General features: G+C 39.8%; 2 protein-coding genes across 3 annotated transcripts in view; one reads left to right on the top strand and one right to left on the bottom strand.

Moving 5' to 3' along the window:
- The window catches only part of PDCD11 (programmed cell death 11), a 37329-nt gene extending 21118 nt beyond the window's left edge, over nucleotides 1-16211 (bottom strand). The window contains exons 1-14 of the mRNA XM_015420102.1: nucleotides 16142-16211; nucleotides 13552-13666; nucleotides 12381-12509; nucleotides 11975-12142; nucleotides 10457-10618; nucleotides 9783-9906; nucleotides 8574-8755; nucleotides 6980-7087; nucleotides 5823-6029; nucleotides 4713-4837; nucleotides 2892-2952; nucleotides 2340-2486; nucleotides 1041-1292; nucleotides 456-599 (exon numbers count right to left, since the gene is read on the bottom strand). Coding sequence (XP_015275588.1) covers nucleotides 456-599; nucleotides 1041-1292; nucleotides 2340-2486; nucleotides 2892-2952; nucleotides 4713-4837; nucleotides 5823-6029; nucleotides 6980-7087; nucleotides 8574-8755; nucleotides 9783-9906; nucleotides 10457-10618; nucleotides 11975-12142; nucleotides 12381-12509; nucleotides 13552-13656 — 1914 coding nt within the window. The 5' untranslated portion in view covers nucleotides 13657-13666; nucleotides 16142-16211. The remainder of the gene's footprint in view (nucleotides 1-455; nucleotides 600-1040; nucleotides 1293-2339; nucleotides 2487-2891; nucleotides 2953-4712; nucleotides 4838-5822; nucleotides 6030-6979; nucleotides 7088-8573; nucleotides 8756-9782; nucleotides 9907-10456; nucleotides 10619-11974; nucleotides 12143-12380; nucleotides 12510-13551; nucleotides 13667-16141) is intronic.
- A 208-nt stretch (nucleotides 16212-16419) lies between these two features.
- Nucleotides 16420-20072, top strand: USMG5 (up-regulated during skeletal muscle growth 5 homolog (mouse)). 2 transcript variants are annotated; one of them, XM_015420118.1, is made up of 5 exons: nucleotides 16420-16517; nucleotides 17951-18026; nucleotides 19007-19104; nucleotides 19184-19287; nucleotides 19980-20072. In XM_015420118.1, exons 3-4 carry the CDS (start codon nucleotides 19018-19020, stop codon nucleotides 19280-19282), a joined length of 186 nt encoding a protein of 61 aa, XP_015275604.1. In that variant the 5' UTR covers nucleotides 16420-16517; nucleotides 17951-18026; nucleotides 19007-19017; the 3' UTR covers nucleotides 19283-19287; nucleotides 19980-20072. The 2 variants fall into 2 exon arrangements, with proteins under 2 accessions (XP_015275604.1, XP_015275605.1); XM_015420119.1 differs by having other exon boundaries at nucleotides 16459-16481.
- Nucleotides 20073-20452: the final 380 nt, after the last annotated feature.

Below are 20452 nucleotides of genomic sequence, written 5' to 3'. Positions count from 1 at the left end.
GGGCTTACAATAAAAAAAATGCAACTATCTCTAGCTTCTTTAGCTTCTAGATTCTAGGAGAAATTGCTCTGATGTAAAAAATATCCAAGGGTTAGAAGAGATTATTCATACTAAAAGGAACTATTCTATGTTTATGGTAAAGTAATAGAGTATGTGAGATCAAACTGCATTATCCATTCCTGTATCAATCCATTTCTGACAGACAAAACATTCACTGAAACCCAAGGTATACTCATTGAGTGAGATATGCTTGGCAACTTCATACAAGGAAACACAGCAACACAGCACACTTCAGGAAAAAAGTGCACGGCAGAATTCTAGACATTCAAATGACAAATATCCTAATTACTAAGAAAGTTCACCTAAGCTGTTTTGCTAGTCTCTGCTTCTTACCAAATGATATTCAGAAGTCCATACCCCCAGAAGAAGGAGGAAAAACCTTTCAAAATAAATACCTGTCCAGTTTCATATGTCACTTCTCCCTTTTTTGAAACCTCTTCCCCTGTAGAATCCTCAGCAAGAGCATTATCAGTTAACTTGAATGAGAGCAGTAGTCTCTCCTGCTCGGGCTCACATTTTAAGACAATCACTTTGACCACCTAGTTGGCAAAAGAAGAGATAAAAACAACCTTAAAATCGCAGACTTACAGACAGGTTGACCATCACATTACGGATGTAATATAAAACATACAGAGTTCTTATGCTTTCACTTAACTTTCTATTGATTTATTGTGGGCTTAGGTCATTATAGTCACATATCTGATCATTTTAGTCAGCATACGTTATATGAGTTATATCTTCTTCCCAGTCAATGTTTGGAAGGGTTAATACAAATTATTGCTTTAAAACACATATACATGCAAACAAAATCTCTATATCAATGGGCCAATGAATTCTAAAACCATATTCTGCAAAAAAGGGGGGGGGGAGGAATCAATGTACTGCAGGTACATTAATGGTAACATGTAAAACTGCCTAGTTCTTAATTGGAGAGGTTATCATGGCTCTTGAGATGCTCTTGACATTTAGCCAGTGCTTACCTGGCCTTCATAGAAAGCTTCCTGAGGAATGGTAATGGGTGCCAAACCGAGCTCATTCTTGGGGACCAGGCCTTTTACGTCATTGTAGAACTTCACAATACAGCCAAACTCCCTAGCACACACAACAAATCCATGGGTAACTAGACCTGGCTTTGCATCTTCATAGCTAGCAAGAATAGGGAGTTTTGAAGTGACGAGAATTTTCTTAAGTGTCAGAATAAGCACCTTTGTGTCAGGATTGCAAGAAAGCACCTGAAAGAGGAAGAAACCAGAATGAAGCATGGGGCGTAAAAACAAACAAACCGTGATCTCAAGCCAGGAAGAGAATAAACCTCCTTTAAATAATAATATTTAAGCAACTGAAGGTTAGAGACAGCTTTGTTCTTAAGCTCCTTATACTGTAAATAATTAATTTAGTGCATTTTTATCCTCCCTTTCTTCCACAGAGCTGATGGTGCCATATGTTCTTCTTCCCTCCTCCACTTTATCCTCACAACAATCTGGTGAGGTAGGCTAGGCTAGGCTGAATGTGTGTGACTGGCCCAAATTACTCAGTGAGCTTAACAACAGAGCAGGAATTTAAATCTGGGTATCCCAGGTCTTAACCTGGTTCTCTAATTAGTACATATCCAATCCAAAAACACTGGAAGTAACCACTATTGTTTTATAGCATTTGAACTTTGTAACATCCTGTGTGACTGTTGTTCACTTAAACATTAAGGAGGTAAGATGGACCCAAGAGCTATTTTAAATAGGGGTTATTGTATTTGCATTAACTCCTCCCTCCAAGGGATTCAGGGCAGCATGTGTACGATTCTCTCATTTTACCTTATTCTGGGAATAGATTAAGCAGAAATAGTGACTTGCAGAAGGCAACATGAAGATTGTAATGTGACTCGAACCAGAGTCTTGCACAGTCAACCCAACTGCATTAATTCCCATTAACTCATCTCACTAACTCATAGCATCATAAGTGTTATGTAGCAGTTAAAGTACTCAACTAGGATCTGGGAAACTCAGGTTCAAATCCCTACTCTGCCATAGGAGCTTGCTGGGTGTCCTTGGGCCAGTCACACAGCCTCGGCCTAACCTACCTCATAAGGTTGCTGTGAGGATAAAATGTAGGAGAGGGGAACAATGTAAGCTGCTTTGGGTCCCCAATGGGGAGAAAGGTAGGATATAAATGTATAAAAAAATTAAGGCATATTTTTGTACCGCCTAGCACTCTGAACAATCCTTGGTGGAAAAGACCTTAGAACAGTCCACGTTTTAAATGGACACTTATAGGAAAGCTCTTACCCGGGATTTAACAGTGTTCCCCACACTGTATTTCTTTTCTGGTTGTTTTAGAACCACATCAGCTAGATGCAAGCGAGGTACTACCCCCTTGATGTGACCACCCACTTTTACTTGCATGCCAAAGTCCTTCAGAGCAAATATGGTGCCCTAAAATCAGAAATAAAGAAAGAGGATTAAAAAAAATGTGGTGGTCCTGAAAAAATGAGTTGGTATAACACTTATATAGAGTTTAACAAAGATATAAAGCATGATAATTGAGAAGAAACTATACAGGTCCCTGCAAAGCAGCTGTCGCTGCCATAATGAAAAACAGCATGGATGTACAGACATTGCAGAGCAGGATTTGGCTCAAAGCGTCATCCAATACACAAATGCACACGGCTTCAAAAATATTTGTTAAAATGATCAGATAAATAATTGAGTGTTCAGAACTAATTCAGATAAATAAATGAGTGTTCAGCACCCTGAGCAACCCTGGCAGCAAAAGACTTCAGAAGGTCCAAATTGGCATGGACCACTCATGGGGGGAGGGAAGCATTCTCTCAGACCTACCTCTACAATCTGTCCAGGATGAATATCATGGTATCTCAAGAATGGAGCATCAATAATACGTCTAAACACAAGAAATGAAACAGTCAAACAGAAAGAGATTGATTTATGTTAGCTGGAAAAAAGCACAACATAACTTAACATGGCAATTATCAAAGGAATCATTTTCCCTTAATAGCACAATAGATGTTACTGTGTAATTACCCATCAGCATTTTTATAGCACACTTTAGGATGCAATTTTAAGCATGCTTACATTGACATAAGTTCCAGTGAGTTCAAATGACTTACCCCTCAGTGATCATGTTTAAGGATTTTGTTAAGTGCACCATTGTTAAGTTCCCAACAACTCTCAGCTTTCTAACCTGCCTAACATTTTAAATTATGCAAGGCTCCAATGCCACCATTGTTTTTTTTAAAAAAACCTTCCCAAAATAGTTTTGAACCAAAATACAACATTTTGCTAATACAATTCCCACCACTGTTTCCCGAAGTTGCACATTTGCTATGACAAGCCTGGAGCACAGCTTTCAGCTAGTGTGCCCATCAAGCATCTTCCTGAAAAATCTTTCCTTTGTATCCTTGTCTTACCTAGAAACAAAGTTTCCACAAATCTCCTTTTTTTCAGTCAGAGCCTTGCACTGCAACACATGGTACACTGTCTTCCAGTGTTTCTTGACCATTAATACTAAACCTCAGCTTGCTACACGGTTTATTTTGCAATAAGTTGCAATAAGCTAAGGTGACCAACACAAGCTTAATGTGAGAGCAAGAAACCTAAACTTTGGCCAGTGTAGCACAGTGGACTAGGACCTATGGGAACCAGGATCAAATCTCCTCTCTGCCATGAAAGCTTGTCTGGATGAACCTGACAGGTAGACTCTTTCAGCCTAGTCTACCTCACAGCGTTGCTACTGTGCAAATAACATCAAGGAGGCAAGGACAATGTTATAAAAAATACATAGAAACCAGTTTTAGACACACTTCAAAGCAAATGCTACTATTTTCATCTCGACTTATTCTCAGGTAAGTGGTTGTATGATTGCAGCATTAGTTATTTGCCTACCCATGCTGCTAGCACTCTTTCTTTACTGGGCAATTCAGGAAGTTTTTGAATTAACCTCAAGAATACCCTTGTAGCGGCATGAATGCTGGTATAGCATAGTGGCTAAGAGACTGAGCTGTGACTGGGGGAGGGGTCACCCATTCAAATCTCGCCTTGGTCACAACTTCATTAGGTGGCCTTAGGCAAGTCACATTCTTTAAGCCTCAATTCTTTTAGTCTGCAATTATGGGGATAATAATACTGGTCTACCTGTTGCCAGATTACTGCAATAATAAGCATTATTATTAGCTTTAGCAGCAAAGCTTAAAAATATTTTGCAAGTTACTTCTAACACCTCTTACAAATTAAATGGTTAGACACATACCGAATTGATAACTGCTGCACAGATTAGCATGAAACATACACTTAAACGTTTTTGAACTATGACCTTTTTTTGTTAAGCACCGGGATATACGAAGCTGCCATGCATTAGGTCATACCACTGGTCCATCTATCTCAGTTTTCTGTAATTCTGGCAATGGTTCTTCATGATCTCAGGTGGAGAGGGTGTTTCACAACAAGTGCTACTTTAGGCCTATTTAGGAGATACTAGGGACAGAACCTGGGAATTTCTGCGTGCAAAGCATTCACACCACCACTGAGCTAGAGTTCCTTCCTAAGGAATTTCAAGAAATGGGCATATGTTCAAAATGTGAGTATATAAAATTGCATAACACCCCAATTTACACAAATTGGACTGAGATGAGAGAGGAAACTTACTGTTTGAGGGACAACAATAACAGATCATCGATAGGGCTGTAGTCAATAATTCGGCACTTATGCGTGCTTCCAGGCTTAAAGGACTCAGGTTTGAAAGACTTGGGAGTATCTGAAAGATGTTTTAGCTAAAAACATAAAATAAATTATTAGGATTACATTCCATATCATTTTTTTAAATATTACCATCATACCTCTATACAACATTGGAGATGAAAAAAGTATTCTTAGTTTCATTTCACTTTATTAACAAACAGTACTTCTGTTTTGCAAGCTTTCTTTGACTAAGCTCAGGGAAGCTCCCTGAATGCAGTTAGTTAAAGCACAAGCAAAATCAGTCTATACACTGTTGGCAAGCCTTCGCTGTCCCCAGCCAATGTAATGGCCTGGGCTGAGTCCTTGCCCATCACACAAGCAGGGCACAGGACAGGGAGAGGGCTTTAGATAGAATATATAAAAGGACTCTTTCCATATGTTATTTCATTCTGGACAAGGAGCTCCACAGAGCTTTGTCAATGTTTGGGGCTGCACAACCCTCTTCTTTTCATGGCTCCAAAGTTCTTCTGGGGACTTTTGCACTGCTCTGTCTAAGTGGCAATTAGTGTCCAACAGCTTGAATGGGAAGCAAGAGAAACACTTGATTTCTGAGCTGACTGCTTAGATGTTCAGCAAAAATTTCTCCTCAAACATGCAAATGCTGACATGAAAATCAAAACTCGTGAATGTTTGGCTCAGCTCTGCAGAAAACAAAGTAAACGCCAAAGGCCTGTTCGTGACTATTTTCTTCTCCTCTAGCATAATGTGACAACATGCTTTAAGGACCCACCTTCATTGTTGCTCTATAACCCCAGTGTGATCATACTGCAAAAGAACCCAGAAAAACTCTTCACTAATTTCAGACTCAATGGTGTTCTGGATCCTCTGCAACCCAGCATGGCAAAAAGCAATAGAACTCCACCAGGGTAGAATCCACAAGGCCTTGGAGCATAAGCATCTTTCCCCTGGTGCTTAAAAGCTTGTAAACTGGTCACAAGGTGAACTTTGCTACAGAGGGATTTCCAAATCTTGGGTGCCAATACTAAAACATGGCATGCTTGGTTTCAGACTACTTACATGTGCAAAAGCAAGGGTGCCATCATCCAGTGTGAAGACAGCACCAGCATTTTTGAGAAAGCTCTTTACTCTTGAGTGGGCCACTACTGTGCCAATCCGATCACTGGAGAGATGGCCAAGCTGAGTGCCAGGCTGAAGGATAACTGGGCGCAAAGAAAGGCGTACTGCCTTGGAGGTGGGATTAACAGAGAGAATGCAGGCTTTCACCTGGAAGAAGTACAAAGTAGAGAAGAGAATTTTGGAATTTTCCTTAGGTTGTATCAATACATAATGCACCAGACTGATAATGTAACTTTTAAGAAAGCATCACTCTATCCGCCCTGAAGGTAAGGAGCAGTTTATAAATATGTCCACGTTCATCCTATTTCCACCCCATCTCTTCTCCACAAAATTCCATAATTACCTGAAACCCTGAATCACAGCAGCAAACTTATGCAATGCAGAAGGAAATAAACATAATTAAATAATTAATTCTAATTATAAAATTTGCAGCTTAGATTATTTTACAAAAAACACAAAAACGTGCTGCATAATACACACAACCATGTAGTACTCTACATATGCAAGCCTGCATAGGCACAGCTGTAGATACATGAAATCTGAAACAGCGACTTTAGAGGTGCCCAGGGGCTTAGGCATGCCCAGTTTGGGGTTTCTTTAACCTGCAGACTCGTGCATCACATCACAAACTGCTTTTGAAAGCTCTGGTCTCCTTCAAAACAAGTGATTGCCAAGTGGTATGGAGGCTGCCCATACAGAAACACATAGTTCTTGAGATCCCAGCTATTGCAAATAACTTTGTAAAAAAAAAAAAAAGCAGCTCTCAAGAGTGCTGAAAATAAAGATCCGTAACTATGGTTTTTACTTACAGTGCAGTGATTAAAATGAGATTTTTTAAAAAAAGAACTTTTTGATTTGTTGAACTTTAGAAATCATCAAATATTATGACTGATTCCAAAATCGAATCTTATGACTACTTCTGAAAACCCAAACACCAAATTTTTAAAAATTCCCCAGTGTTATACTGCTGGCTGCCATAGCCTTGGTTCTGATTACGTGTTTCTATCCTGATCATGGAAATATCTTCATAATTTTTTTCACTTCATAGTTTGAATCTGACAGTATCACCTTATGCAAAACCAGTTTAAGTCACTTACCATATGACCTGGAGAGTAGTTTCTTGGTTTTTTGGGACCCAGGTGCATGGAGTCCACAACTCCAGTAAAGGAAGACAAAAAACTAAGAGAAATTCCCAAAGGAGTCACCTAAAAAGAAGACCAAAGAAACAAAAAATCCTACTATTGGATTAAAAAAATTAAAAATAGAACTGATTCCCTGATCTGGATGAGGTTATAAGATAGAGAAGCTATCTCATAAGCTTTACAGACCTTCAGATGTTAGATGTTCACAGACAAGGGTATAATTACAGGTCTGGCTGCATTTGCAACAAACCTTATGCTTTTAATGCATATCTGTAGTCAAACTAGACAGACTCATGGCAGATTCTGGCTATAAGAGCGGGCAGCACAACTTCACAACAAGTCTATAAATGCATCCCCATGTTCAGAAGCAATACACCTTTGAATACTAGCTGTTGGGGATAACAGCAAGGAATATATATTGCCCACATACCTTACTTCCATGATTCCTTGAATAATCTGGTTGGCCACTGAGGGAAACAATATGATGGACTATACATGCTTTGGTCTGATCCAGCTGGGCTATCTTTATGTCCTTTTAAAATTATTAATTCATGCTCACAGCGAATCACTTTCCCCCATGTGCCATAATGGGAACACAAGGCAAAACTGTTAAACTAACAAGAGGTAAGACCTCTCAAGCAAAGTCTACTGGCTTCTAAATAAGATTTCCTTTCACCTTCTTGGGTCTCACCTGCCTCCAGTGGCAGATTCCGGGCACCACAAATAATGGCAAAATGGGAGACGAATATCTGATCTATAGGCTGCTATCCACTGGGAAGTTCTCCTGCATAACTCCCTGCTGAAATTAACAGATGCTGCGCAAAAGCATGGTAAGGTTCACCTCCCCTTCCTTCTGATAAGAGCTGCACACAAGGCTTGTTGGACAAGAACACCCCATCTTAATTAACAGAAGGAGGGTGCCATTTGGATTCTCCGTCCCAAGCACCAGTACAGATTAGGACCAACCCTGCTAACTGGATAAATATTTTGCTGGCTGTTCTGCTGTGAGAGTTCTTGCTTTCTCCACTGATATTAGAAAAACTGAAGCAGAACAAAGTTAAGCTGAAGATATACCTAACTTGTAACTCACTCTCCTCCAAATATCTCAGGGAAGTGACGTATTAGGAGCCAGAAAGATTCCCTCTCATGCATAGTCAGCAAACCATGTGACGAAATCCCAGTTTGCTATCAAGTAGACTAGTCCACTCTACTTCCCAAATTCAATAGGCAATATGCAGAATATACTCGTGCTTTTGTTCCTAGAGAAGTAATTAAGCAATGTATGAGCATCTGTGAATCAGCCTGCAGCTTCGATTCAGCATACTTAAGTTATCGTTGTTCAATATGCGCCTCCTTGTCTCATGGGAGTAAAAGAAAGATTTACAGAAGGTATGACTTTCATACTATCTGGTACATTATGGAATCTGCAGTTAGAAATCATCAAGCAGACATTTAAAAACCATTCAGACCTTTGGCAGAGTATATTAAAGCAATAAACATAAAAAAGATTGCCGGGTCCTAGCACCTTATTTCAGTAGTAAAGGTTTACCTCCTGAATCTGGGCTTTCACCACCAGCCCAGGTAGCAAACTGCAGAGTGTCCAATTTTGCATTTCTGTTGCAATGGCGGCAGCAACCTCTGACTGGTTGATGGAAATGCGGATTATCCTCCCACTGTTCTTGACTTCATCAATAAGGCAGTTTAAGTATTGTCCTATCTTCAGTTCAGCTCCTAAAAGCCCATCATACACAACCATTATTTCTTATAATCAGAGCTTAGCCACCACTCTTCTGACATTATGATCACACTGAGGATTTTTTTAAAAAATTCCCTCATTGGTTCCACATTTGTGTTTACACACACACACAAACTTTTAGGTTGAACTGTTTCACTCATACAACTCATTTGAACAGATCTTGCAAAAAAGGCTCCTAAATGGAATATGCTGAACAATGGAACTGGTCACATAAATCAATGATCAGTGCTAGAATTTTTAAAAATCCCCAGACAAACACCAGGCAGAGTATTTGGTCTCTAGTCATGTTCGTATTTAATGTTCTCTATCTGTAACTTCTTAACAACGCAGCCCTACAGCCAGTCTGTAAACTCCTTTAGACAGCCACTAAGCCTCACACCTGCATACCATGGAGATGCACCAGTGTAATGTCCTGTGGATGCTCTATCAGCATAAACTTGATGCAGCTGTGCAAGCACAGAGGTCAGGGATGGGTAGTAGCACGGTGTACCAGGGAGGAGTGGGGCTTAGAACCCTAAGCCCACGTCTCACTCCTGGTGCCAACATAACACTACCCCAGAAAGAACAGAGGTGCAACTATAAGTACTCCCACTGAACTTACTGGAAGTGAAAAAAAAAGTCTTCTTTGTCTTCAGCAACTCCTACACAGTTATGGTGCAGCTTACAATAACAATTCAGTCTGCAAATAATTGCAGTTTTTTTAAGCACTATGTAAACCGCAACCACAAATGACACGAATACCTTCTGGTGAACATTCTCTTCTGAGATCTCTTGATGCTATCCTAGCGTCTGACTCCTCCCAGTCTCATTATGGACTGCAGTGCTGTTGCAAAGGTCTGATTCCCTTGATAGCTTGGTCTTTTTCGAATTTTTTCTCTGCTGAGAGAGCAGCGTGTACTGACTAACTATGCCAGCAGCTGAGGCGTAGGACTCAACTGCACACCACTCATTTCCTTCACTTCTAGCCAATCACCCAACACACCATTTTAAGCATAGTTATACCTTTCTCTTTTGACTGGAAGTAACTTTGGGCTTTATCTCGAGGGAGAAATGCTTTTGCTGCATGCACCCCTATGTCAATAAGGTAGCCATGATCTTCCACACTAGAGACACATCCAGAGAGCAGCTGTTGGGAGAAGAAATAACACAGCTTAAAAGAAAGTTTTACTGATTATCCGTTCCCCTCCCCTGTAACACATGGATGTTTTTCTAAAAAGATCCTTTGTACCTAGGAATGAACCCAGTTTCCTCAAGTAACCCAGCACAACAAAGAATCCTGGAGCAAGGAGGACCAAATATTTTCCATGCAGTAGCTAGAAAAATTGAGGCATATCGGTAAAAGTGCTTGTCTGAGATTAAATAGGAACTCTCTATGCCTTCCCTTTGTCCAAAATCAGTTACAGACGTAGCAGAGATCAACGAGATATGTTTCAGTTTCTCTCCTCAAATTGATTCATGATTATTAAGGCTCCTCTGCTGTATAAAGATATCTAAAAGAGCAGAACTCTGACAGATGCAGCTGCTCCACCACTAGAGTATTACAACAGGAGAATCTGCACTGGTGAAATTCTACTTCCGGCATACCTTTTGAAGGTACAGGGGCATCTCCCTACATCGCCACCAGAAAACCAAAGGAGCCGTATCTTCCAAACTCAGACAAGTAATAATTGTCATACCATGCCTGTTCTCAGAGCTGCAATGTTCAAAGCCTTGTTGACATCTTTGGGATTAATTGACAGCTGTATACCACGATGTCCTTCCGCACCCTTCTCCACATCAATCACAGCACATCTGAGAAGCATTCCAGGTGAGAACAGCTCTGAAAGCGGGCTCAAGCCCTGAAAGAAAGAATTCTATAAGAATACAAAGCAAAATAATGCCTGATACTCCAAATCAATAGTGATATCGAACTACTGACTGAAAAGCCTACCCATATGAACTGCACTGCCCGTAGCATCATAATAATTTGTTTGAATGTGCCAAGAAGAAAATTGAGCAGGTTGAGATACAGCCATTCAGCTGTCCAAAGCTTAATTTCTCTCTAATATAGGAGGCAGACTGAAGGCGATATCAAACTGATATTTGAACATTACTTGCAACTTCTGCTCCAAACAGAAATTGCAAAAAGATATGACTCAAGGTCCCAGAACAGTGTATGAAAAAGTAGTTTTGTTTTCAGAGGAGTAGCCATGTTAGTCTATTGCCACAAAAATAACAGCAGGACCAACAAATTTGTTATATCAGAAGCTTTTGTGAGCCACAGCCCACTTCATTAGATCAGGACTGGTTGGGGCATCAAACCAGCCAGGGGCAGCAATGGGCCAGGATGGATCCCAGGTGGCAACTGAGGAGGCATACATTTCCTCTTGTGCTATGGCCACCTGTCTGTGAGACACCAGTTAGGGCAAAAGGTGTCAAACTCATTTGTTACGAGAGCCGGATCTGAAATAAATGCCATTTTGTCAGGATGGGCCATGTGGGCCATAAAATGTAATGGAGATAGAAACTGTATAAAGACAGCAGCTGGTCAGCTCTGAGCTATTGTATTTTCACTGCAAGGCCCCATGGGCTGGGAGGGGGGTTCAAAGGAAAACACACATTTTCTTTCCATTGAACTGACAAGATCTTACTTTCAATGTGCATTCAGAACTTCTTGTATTGTGCAAAACAGTAAACGCACAATAATATGCAATATTACTGGGTGTCAATTGTTATAGTAGCTGACCAAAATCTGCATTAAATATTAAGTCAATCAATCAGTCTTTCATTGACATATAAAACAGATAAGATGGAACATAGAATATGATTGCTTTTAGACTACAATTGGGTATATATAACATCTAATTGATTCTTTATATCTTATCGCAGCACAACTGTATGCCATTGCTTCAGGACAGACTACGCAGAGCAAAAGGAAGCAACAGAGCAGGCAAGAAGAGCAGGAATTCCCTGTAGAATAGAAGAAACCTGCTTTGAGAAGTATAAATCAGATTTTGAGTCTATTTGGTACCCTATATTGAACTATTTAGAGCAACATGGCGAATTTTTTTTAAATGCCGGATCTATATAGATTAGTTTCAATTTTTAATTTTTAAAGTATAATAGAAATTTTAAAAAAGAAAAGAAGAAATCCGCTTCTGGGAATCTTGATTGGTACCTGCAGAATTCGATCATCATCATTCACCATGTCTTACCTCTACTGGCTTATCTGTGGCCACCTGCTCACTCAGCATTTTGCTGTAAGCCTCACATATGCGTGTCACCTGTACATTTCCAGAAAGCCCATTTGGTAAGCTGATTGTAAGCTCATACTCATTACACTCTTTCAGACAGCCCAAGACCAGCATTCCATTAGTGAGAGACTGTTGAATGAATACAAACAATGAGTGACTATGGGAGACAAGCATATCCCAGATGTTTTACACATTTGACCATGACATGGATGATCCTGAAGGAGCCTTGAAGTTTACAATCACCTTCTAGATAATATACAGATTAGTTCCCAAGACCACTATAGTGTATAATCTACAACTGATCCCTAGGATACAATATGAAATATAGCTCTTGAGGATCAAAACATTATAAAAAAATATGCCTAACCTCAGATGTCAGAAGTTCAAAATCCTTTGCATTGGTTTTTAAAACTGCTTTCTTCTCTGTCTTGAGTTTTTTTGGTTTTGCTTGATCTTGCTGGGTTTTCTTTCTTTTCGGAGTTTGCTCTTCATGTGTCTAAAACAGATTTTTTTAAAAAAACTTAACATATACACAAGGACAGATGCTTCCCTATGCAACAGATTAATTTCATTGCAAGTAAAGACTGATTCTGAAACTCAAAACCTCCTCATGTGAATGTGCAGTCTTTCTCCTGGGTTGAATTTGCATTGACAATAATTAAGGAAGGCTACTATTATGAATACACTTTCAGTCACAATCACAGGAATAATATCTAATCTATTGAAGAAAAATCTGTCAAAGGTTCAGATGACCCATTGCATTCCCCACATGAAAATGCCTTGGGAATAGCAAATCACAGAGACCTAACATTCAAAATGCTTAAGCATATCAGAAATTTAAGCATTTTCAACATAACATGCTTAGAATATCACAGAAAATGAAAATGTAAAACTAATGTTATTTTCTACATGGATATCTGAGGAGTGGCTTAAATCTTGAAATCTAACAGGCATGCATACAGATTCTAATCTAACAGAATTTAGTTAAACCCTGGGTTACATGCTTTCACAAATTTGCATTATAAGCACTTTGCCCTCCATAAGACAATTCTGCTTCAAGACATTTTGAGAGTAACTCAGTATGGTTAGTGAAAGAAATGTTGAAAAATCATTATGTTCATTCAAGTCTTGGGAATCACCAACATGAAATGAGATAAGCAAATACTTGGGCATTAGCACTACTGAATACAATGAAATTGCACCTATATCTTGTCAATATCTTTCTCTCCAACTCTTCCATTTGTGAGTATGTCATTGGGTTTCAACATAAAATCCTAAACTAATATGAACAATGTCAGATTCCAGATTTCATTAAGAAAAATAATCACAGTACTAAATTCCATACTTGAGCCAAGCTCTTAAATATAATAGGAAATATAAATCTGGGGCTACAGTTTAAAAGTAGAGTCTAATCCACCATGCAGAAGGTCACAGATTCAGTCCCTGGCCTCTCCAGTTAAACAGATCTGAGGTTACAGGCCTGGGAAAGAACTGTGCCTTGGATACTGGACCTTTCATAGGTTTATAATTTGCATTACTTTGAATAAATTATCCTGATCCATTTTTGGCTGTTTGGCTGCTTTTCCATCTTGTGTTGTCTTCTGGGTGCCCCCTCGAGGGAAGTTCTCTTCTATAGAAGACATGGTTGTCTTTCTGGGAAGAAAGCCACAAAATTGTCTGCATGAACAAACTTTACCCGTAAAGGTAAGATAAATATGTACAAACATAATTGCATGTCTAAAATGACAGAAAGCATTAAGTATAATAAAAAAATTATTTTTAATAATTACTAATTAAAATAAATCAACTCTCCCTGATGTGTTGGGGCACTCAGACAGATGCATTTTATACCCGTCGTCTTGTCAATTCATAACAACATGAATCACACTAGTGGCTCTATTACCATTGTTTTGTTTTTGTCAATATTCTGAGACAAGAAAGGAGAGATGGTACAGCTGCACTACTGACTTTAAGTAACTAGAACAAGTCATTAACTCTCTACAGGGTACTGCAGGTCTTATACTGAAATCCTGAGCAGAGTTACACCCTTTTGAGCCAACTGACTAGTAATGAGTTCTTAGAACTGCAGCACATCATCAAACTACAATTTCTATAATTGTTTCCCTTGATAAATGAATATAAAACATAAATGTATTTTTGTAGCTCCTAGATACACCCAAAGGGAAAGGAAGATGAGCAAAAATCAGAAGTGCGTTTCATGTTGCCGATGGGGCAAAGGTAGAACCCTAGGTGTCAAAGAAGTTAAAAAGTCACTTTTCTACACTATATATAACCTCTACAGAGTTCCACGGCTCAGAACACTTTGCAAGCACTGCACTACTAGCTTCCTTCACTTGCTGGTTGGAAAAGATAACAGCTAGACAGAAAACATAAGGCACTGACTGCTTTCATATTGTTCAGCAATGTCTTTATGTAAATTTGTCATCTAGTTTACAGACTGAGATCTTATAACCTCGTTAACTGGTTAAGCGGCAGAAATCAGCAAAAGCGGCTTTCCTCATCACTGTCAAGAAAGGACTTGTTGATTTCTGCATATGCAATTATTAAAGGAATAGATGCTATATTTTTTTTAACTATTTACATGCCATGATTTTCAAATAACTGATACTGCATTGATTAAAGGAAGGACAGAGCCAAAACCACTCAGATTCAAAACTGCATGCCAGTCTTGCACATTTTTACTGTCATGTGCCCACATTTATCTGTGCAAGACCATAAATGAGTAAAATATTTTTTTAAAAGCAGTTGCCGGGAGGCAAGACTTAACTCACCACAGACAACCAGATAGGTGTCTGTTTTCTATTACAGTAGACCTAAAGAAAGGACTATCACTGGAATACTTTGTTAATAATTAAACAAGGATTTGAGCCTAATTTTCTCACCTGTAGATCTAAAAATTCAATCATAGTTAGGGGTTTTTTGTTGTTGTTTTGCTTGGGACTTTTGATGCAACCACAAAATATGGAATGAAAATGGGAGCAAAGGCAAACGTAGATGCAAAAAACATCAAAGAAGCTGGAGAAATAATAAATAGCTATAACAGGAATGAAAAGGCGGACTACTGGTGAATGACCATAGTTTCAGGTGGTGACTATTAAGTGACCAAACCTATTTGATTTCTTATACAAAACAGGGCTAGGGCAGGCCGTACGTATAATCACTACCCACTCCCTAATTTTTATGATTACACATGCTTCTCTTTGCTCCACAAGAATCCAAAGAACCATATTCAAGTCTGTTACAGCAAAACATACAAGCTTGATGGTCTTGCACTCCCCATCAAATGCATGAAATGTGTACTCAGTTGCATTTTTTATACACATAACTATTAAAAATGTCAGCATTTGCAGCATCAAAAGATTTGCAAAAGCACCACTTGGCCACAATACTCCTGTGACCTTTATGAGAGAAAAAACAGAAGACCCTATAAACTGGACAGATTGGGGTGGCACATTAGCATCAATCACAGATCTCTGGTGGCAGAAAGTGCAGTCAAGTCATAACCAACTTATGGTGACCCCTCACTGGGTTTTCAAGCCAAGAAAACAGCGGCGGTTTGCCATTGTACGCCTCTGCACAGCAACCCCAGACTTTCTTGGTGGTCTCCCCTCCAAGTACTAATCATGGCAGACCTTGCTTAGTGTCTGAGATCTGACGAGATCGGGCTAGCCTGGTCCATCCAGAGAAGGGGCACCCCATCTCTAGGCCCTTTTAAACATTACCTACTCTGAGGCGGCGAAATTCTGAGGATAAGAAATGGCACCCTCTTCATATTGTAAGTATGAGGTACTATTTTTAAAAAGTTTTCCCAAACAAAAGGTTCAATGCCTGAAAAACAGTGGCTCAAGGGACAAAAAGTCGGGACACGACTCTGCCGGCTTAGATTTATTAGTATGGGGATACTCAGCAGCATCTTTAAAAAGGGAACCTCCTCCCGCGTTCTGCATTGGTGCAACCCATCTTGCCCCCACATTCTGCGGCATACAAACCCACCCTCTAGTCAGTACACTAGACCACCTCTCCAAATAATCGCGTAGCTCATGTATCCCACCCTTTCCTTTCCCAATGTTTCCTTCCCAGCTCACCCAATAGGCTCGCTCCTCTCACCTTCTCCCCTTGTCCAAGAGTAGCAAAACGCTACAGTTACGTAGTTCAGCCGCACATGTGAGAGCATAAGACTTCGTAACCCGGAAATCAAAACGCCATAAGGTAAAGACCGGGAAAGGTCAACAGGAAGCATACCCGTGAGCACCCCGCAACCGTAGCGCTAAGCAACAACTGGATGTCATAGAGAGGAAGGGACAGATAACGAAGAGCACATCAGTTAGCCAATCAAGGGACAGTTTCCTGAAGCCGTTCCGCCTTATTCGTCAGGGCAAGCGGAAGGTCTGAGCAACGCCATCTTGTGCGTGAAGGACATTGAATGGTTGTTACCTGGAGTAGAAGGGTCCGTGAGCTCGGGGTGTTTTGCCTCGGTGGAAGCGTGAGTTGTTTTTGTGTGAGATACATTGTCTCGGATGTCTCCTCTCTCTCGTTAGTAGTACCCTTTCTTGTATGCATTCCGTACATTATTTATTGAGATCCTAACAGCAAACTTGTGGGGTAGGTCGGTATAATTATCCTCATACGAGAGAGGCTTATATTGATATTTTTGTTTAAGGCTAGAAAAATATGTGGCAGGGTATGAGCTTTCGTGACTGCTCATTTCTTCAGATACTCACGAAAGCTTATACCCTGCAACATATTTTGCAAGGGAACCTTTACCTTTAAGGTGCTCCTGGACTCTTGCGCTACTGCTACCCATACTGATCTTGCTTAAGGCCAAGTATTGATTTAATTGCGGAAATGAGATATCCAGATCCTTGTCAGGTGGCTTGGTCTAAGGGTGGTGGGAACCATGATCTAGTATGCTATCATAATCTGTATGTCGTCTTTGATATTCTTTTATGGGAGCAGTTATTATTGCTAGTAATTCAGTGTAGTGAATATTTTTATGGGTAAATTGATGCATGTGTGACTGGGCTTTGCCTACAGTGCAGTGAATTCGTGGTCTGTTCCATTTAAGCATGGTGGGCAGCCGCATAGCTAGAACATTATCCATGGGGGGCATTGCCCCCACACACTTATGTCACTTCCGAAAGGGATGTAGGCATGTGGGGGGTTATGCTGGGTTTCCCTCATTGCTCCAGTCACTTATTAGGCTGAGCCAGGCTCTCCACCCTCTCCAGCATTCTCAGCATGGAGAAGGCAGTCAGGGCGACGAGTTCGGCAAGCTACTTGCTATGCCTGCCGTCCACTCTGCTCTGGGGCTTGTCACAGTGGCCCACCCAGGCACCTCTTGCTCATTTGTGGCAGTGTTGTGCCCCCCCAGGCTCCTGTTGCACACCACAGCTGCTGTAGCCATGGCTGCAGTCAGCATGAGCTGACAGGGGCAGACTCTTTGGGGTCAGAGAATGGCAGGAGCATGGAGCAGTGGGGTAGATTCAGGACGAGGCATTACCCCATGGGCCCCACCAGGGGCTATGGGCCTGATTGTGGGTAACTGGTGAGTCTGTGTAGAGGAGCAAGTTAAATGACGGACTGGAACCTGGGATCGAATCCATACCTGACCATAAAGCTCTTTGGATAATCTTGGACTGGTCACCGTAGCAACTAAACTACTTCACAGGGTTGTTGTAAGGACAAAATGGATCTGTGAACTACCATGTCATCATGGTGTGTATGTGTTCCTGAAATGTTGTTGTGTCACTGAATTATTTTACTGGATTGTTGTGGGGGTAAATTGGAGGTGAAAAGAACAACGTATGCCACCCTGAACGCCTTGGAGGAAGAGTTGGATAAAAATGTAATAAATAGATATGTGTTACTCCCTTTTTTCAAAATATGAAGGATGAGTGCCATTTTATCCTTTTTTAGGTTTGCAGTATCAAAACAATTTCCGTCTGCATTTGTGTCCAGTTAAGGAGTTTGAACTGAACCCAAGAAGCTTCTAGTAAGTTGCTGTTGCATACCAGAACCTGCTAACTGCCTCCCTTGCATGAGTTTTGAATTTGCTCCTGATTCGACTCTCTTCCCTAGGAATATTGCTGAACAGCAATGATTGCAGGTGTATTTGGAATCAATTATCTGACTTTTTGAGAAAATGAACTAGGAAGCAGCAGCATATAGAAGGCTGCCATTGTATTAAATACTTTCAATGTAGCAGATATTAAATTTATTGAGGTGGTTCTTAGTTGTTACAGTTCATTAGGGTAAAAAATGTGTGCAGTAGAAATATTCTAGCGGTACCACAAGTCCTGATTTGAAAAATGACAGCTGCTACATCAAAAAAGTGTTGTATAAGATCATATCCTTTCTTGGAAACATCTTGAAGGCTGTTGCTTTCCAAGGAAACATGCAGAATATATGCTCCTAAATTCACAAATGCATTTTTCAGAACTTTGCTGCAATTCACCAGAGTAGACATTTATTTTCTCTTTTACTTGAGAGAAATAAGGTTGCTTTATATTATTCTACTTTTTGCACATTGACCCTATCAAAATTAGACATCGATGGTATATTTTGGCCTGGGGTACTAACAAACTTATTACATGAATTTTTCTAGTTTCAAATACAGTTAATTATTACATCAGTTCTGCAATTAATTCCATGGAAGTCACTATACCTTTTACTAGTCCGTCCACATGTCACTGTATCTTAACATACTGAGGCAGAGGACATTCACATCAACAGTAACTTCTGTTTACATGGAAGCAGGTCTTAAAAGAATCTTACCTTTTGGTAGAGCTCCTTCTCTAGTTTTAGTACTACTCGTTTTAGTGTTTGTTTAGTAATACTAGATTTAGTGTTTGTTTAATGCTCTCATCTTAAATACAGATAAATGGAATAAAGTGAGTAGTTATATCACAATTTTCCACTTTGGCAAGAAAACAGTTAAAAGACACACTATTAAATCTTTATTTTTAAATCTAGGACAAGCAGTGATGGCAGGGCACGATACTGGATCACATCCGCAATTCACAGGGTTTCAAAAATACTTTAACTCTTACACCCTGATTGGCCGAAGGAATGTAAGTGTGCATTCAGATAACCATAAAGCATGCTTCTGAAATGTGTTTGCTTTTATTCATAGTATCCTTTTGTTTTCAGTATGTAATAGCCACATATACAAGCATTGCAATGGTCATCCTGTACTTCAAACTAAGGCCTAAGAAACAGAAACAAACACCAGCTGTAACAGAAAAATAAAGTGGGTAAGTATCTACCATCTTTCGTTACTGACATTTAGCAAAAAATACTTTAGTTGCCCTGACCTGAATAGCCCAGTCTTTTCAGATCTAAGCAGAATTGGCCCAGGTTAGTATTTGGATGGGAGACCGCCAAGGAATACCAGGGGTACTACGTAGAGGCGGGCAATGGCAAACCACTGCTGAATGTTTCTTGCCTTGAAAACCCTATATGGTTGCCATAAGTTGTTTGTAACTTGCTGTCAAAAAAAAAATGCAGTTGGCTTTAAAAACAGCATAAAGTCATTGCTCACAGATTATTTCTTGTTTCCAAGCTTGTGCTGTTTCTAGTTTAAACACGGAAATGAGGAAAAAAATCTCGTTTTTTCCCTGACAAACTTTCTGATTTTCCTTAATTAGCACAAACATGTACTCTTTGTAAGCAAATGTTACATGTAAATGTGAGGCATTGGAACTGGGGTTTACAGAACCACACTAGTAAAATACCCTAAGGTTGAATTCACTAAATGTTTGTCTGTTACTTTGTAATTTAGCTTTCTCCTACAGTGTGCAGCTCTGTAACTTAAGTCCTGCAATTCTTCATTGAGACATTACTGAGGAATTTTCGCAGAAAAAAAGCATGAGATGGATGCTTTCAATATCGCTTTGTCTGATGCCTATAAATTAGATTCTAACAGTCCATCTTCTTTTTTTATCAGGTTGTTGATGTGCTGCTGATAGTGAACTTCCAGTGTTGTATTGGTGCAGTCAGCAAAAATTGATGTACAGTTCAAATAAATCATGAACAATGATGGGGTTTGTCTTCTGTACACATTGCCAGTAGTGAAGTGACTGTTCTACATAAAAAATGCACATCTAAAGTGTACAAGTTATTTAAAGTGCCTGTTGTATCTATCCTGAAAATAGGTATTAGAGCATAGGCAAGGGTAATCCTTTGTCAGATATTCCTGCATTTCTGCAACAGATTGCACTGTTATCCTGCTTAAAATGTAAATTGAAACTGCTGTCAATCCAGTTGCAGTATGAGTGCAGTATATTTTAAGATTTCTATTCTATTAGATTGGCTGTTTCATGAACTTGGGCAGGAAATGAAATGAAATTTGCCGGAAATGCTTTTTACTGGCAGGCCCAGGGACATTTTGCATAACACAGTTTTGTACTGATTGGTGTT

This window comes from Gekko japonicus, unplaced genomic scaffold (assembly GCF_001447785.1).
Source record: "Gekko japonicus isolate JY-2015 unplaced genomic scaffold, Gekko_japonicus_V1.1 scaffold29, whole genome shotgun sequence".
NCBI lineage: Eukaryota > Metazoa > Chordata > Lepidosauria > Squamata > Gekkonidae > Gekko > Gekko japonicus.
Note: the sequence above shows the minus strand (reverse complement) of the source record. Positions and strands in the feature narration are given on the sequence as shown.

Coding starts and splice junctions, on each gene's coding strand:
- USMG5 (XM_015420118.1), top strand. CDS start 19,018: ATGGCAGGGCACGATACTGGATCACATCCGCAATTCACAGGGTTTCAA. Junction 19,105..19,183: donor CCCTGATTGGCCGAAGGAAT/GTAAGTGTGCAT, acceptor TTTTGTTTTCAG/TATGTAATAGCCACATATAC.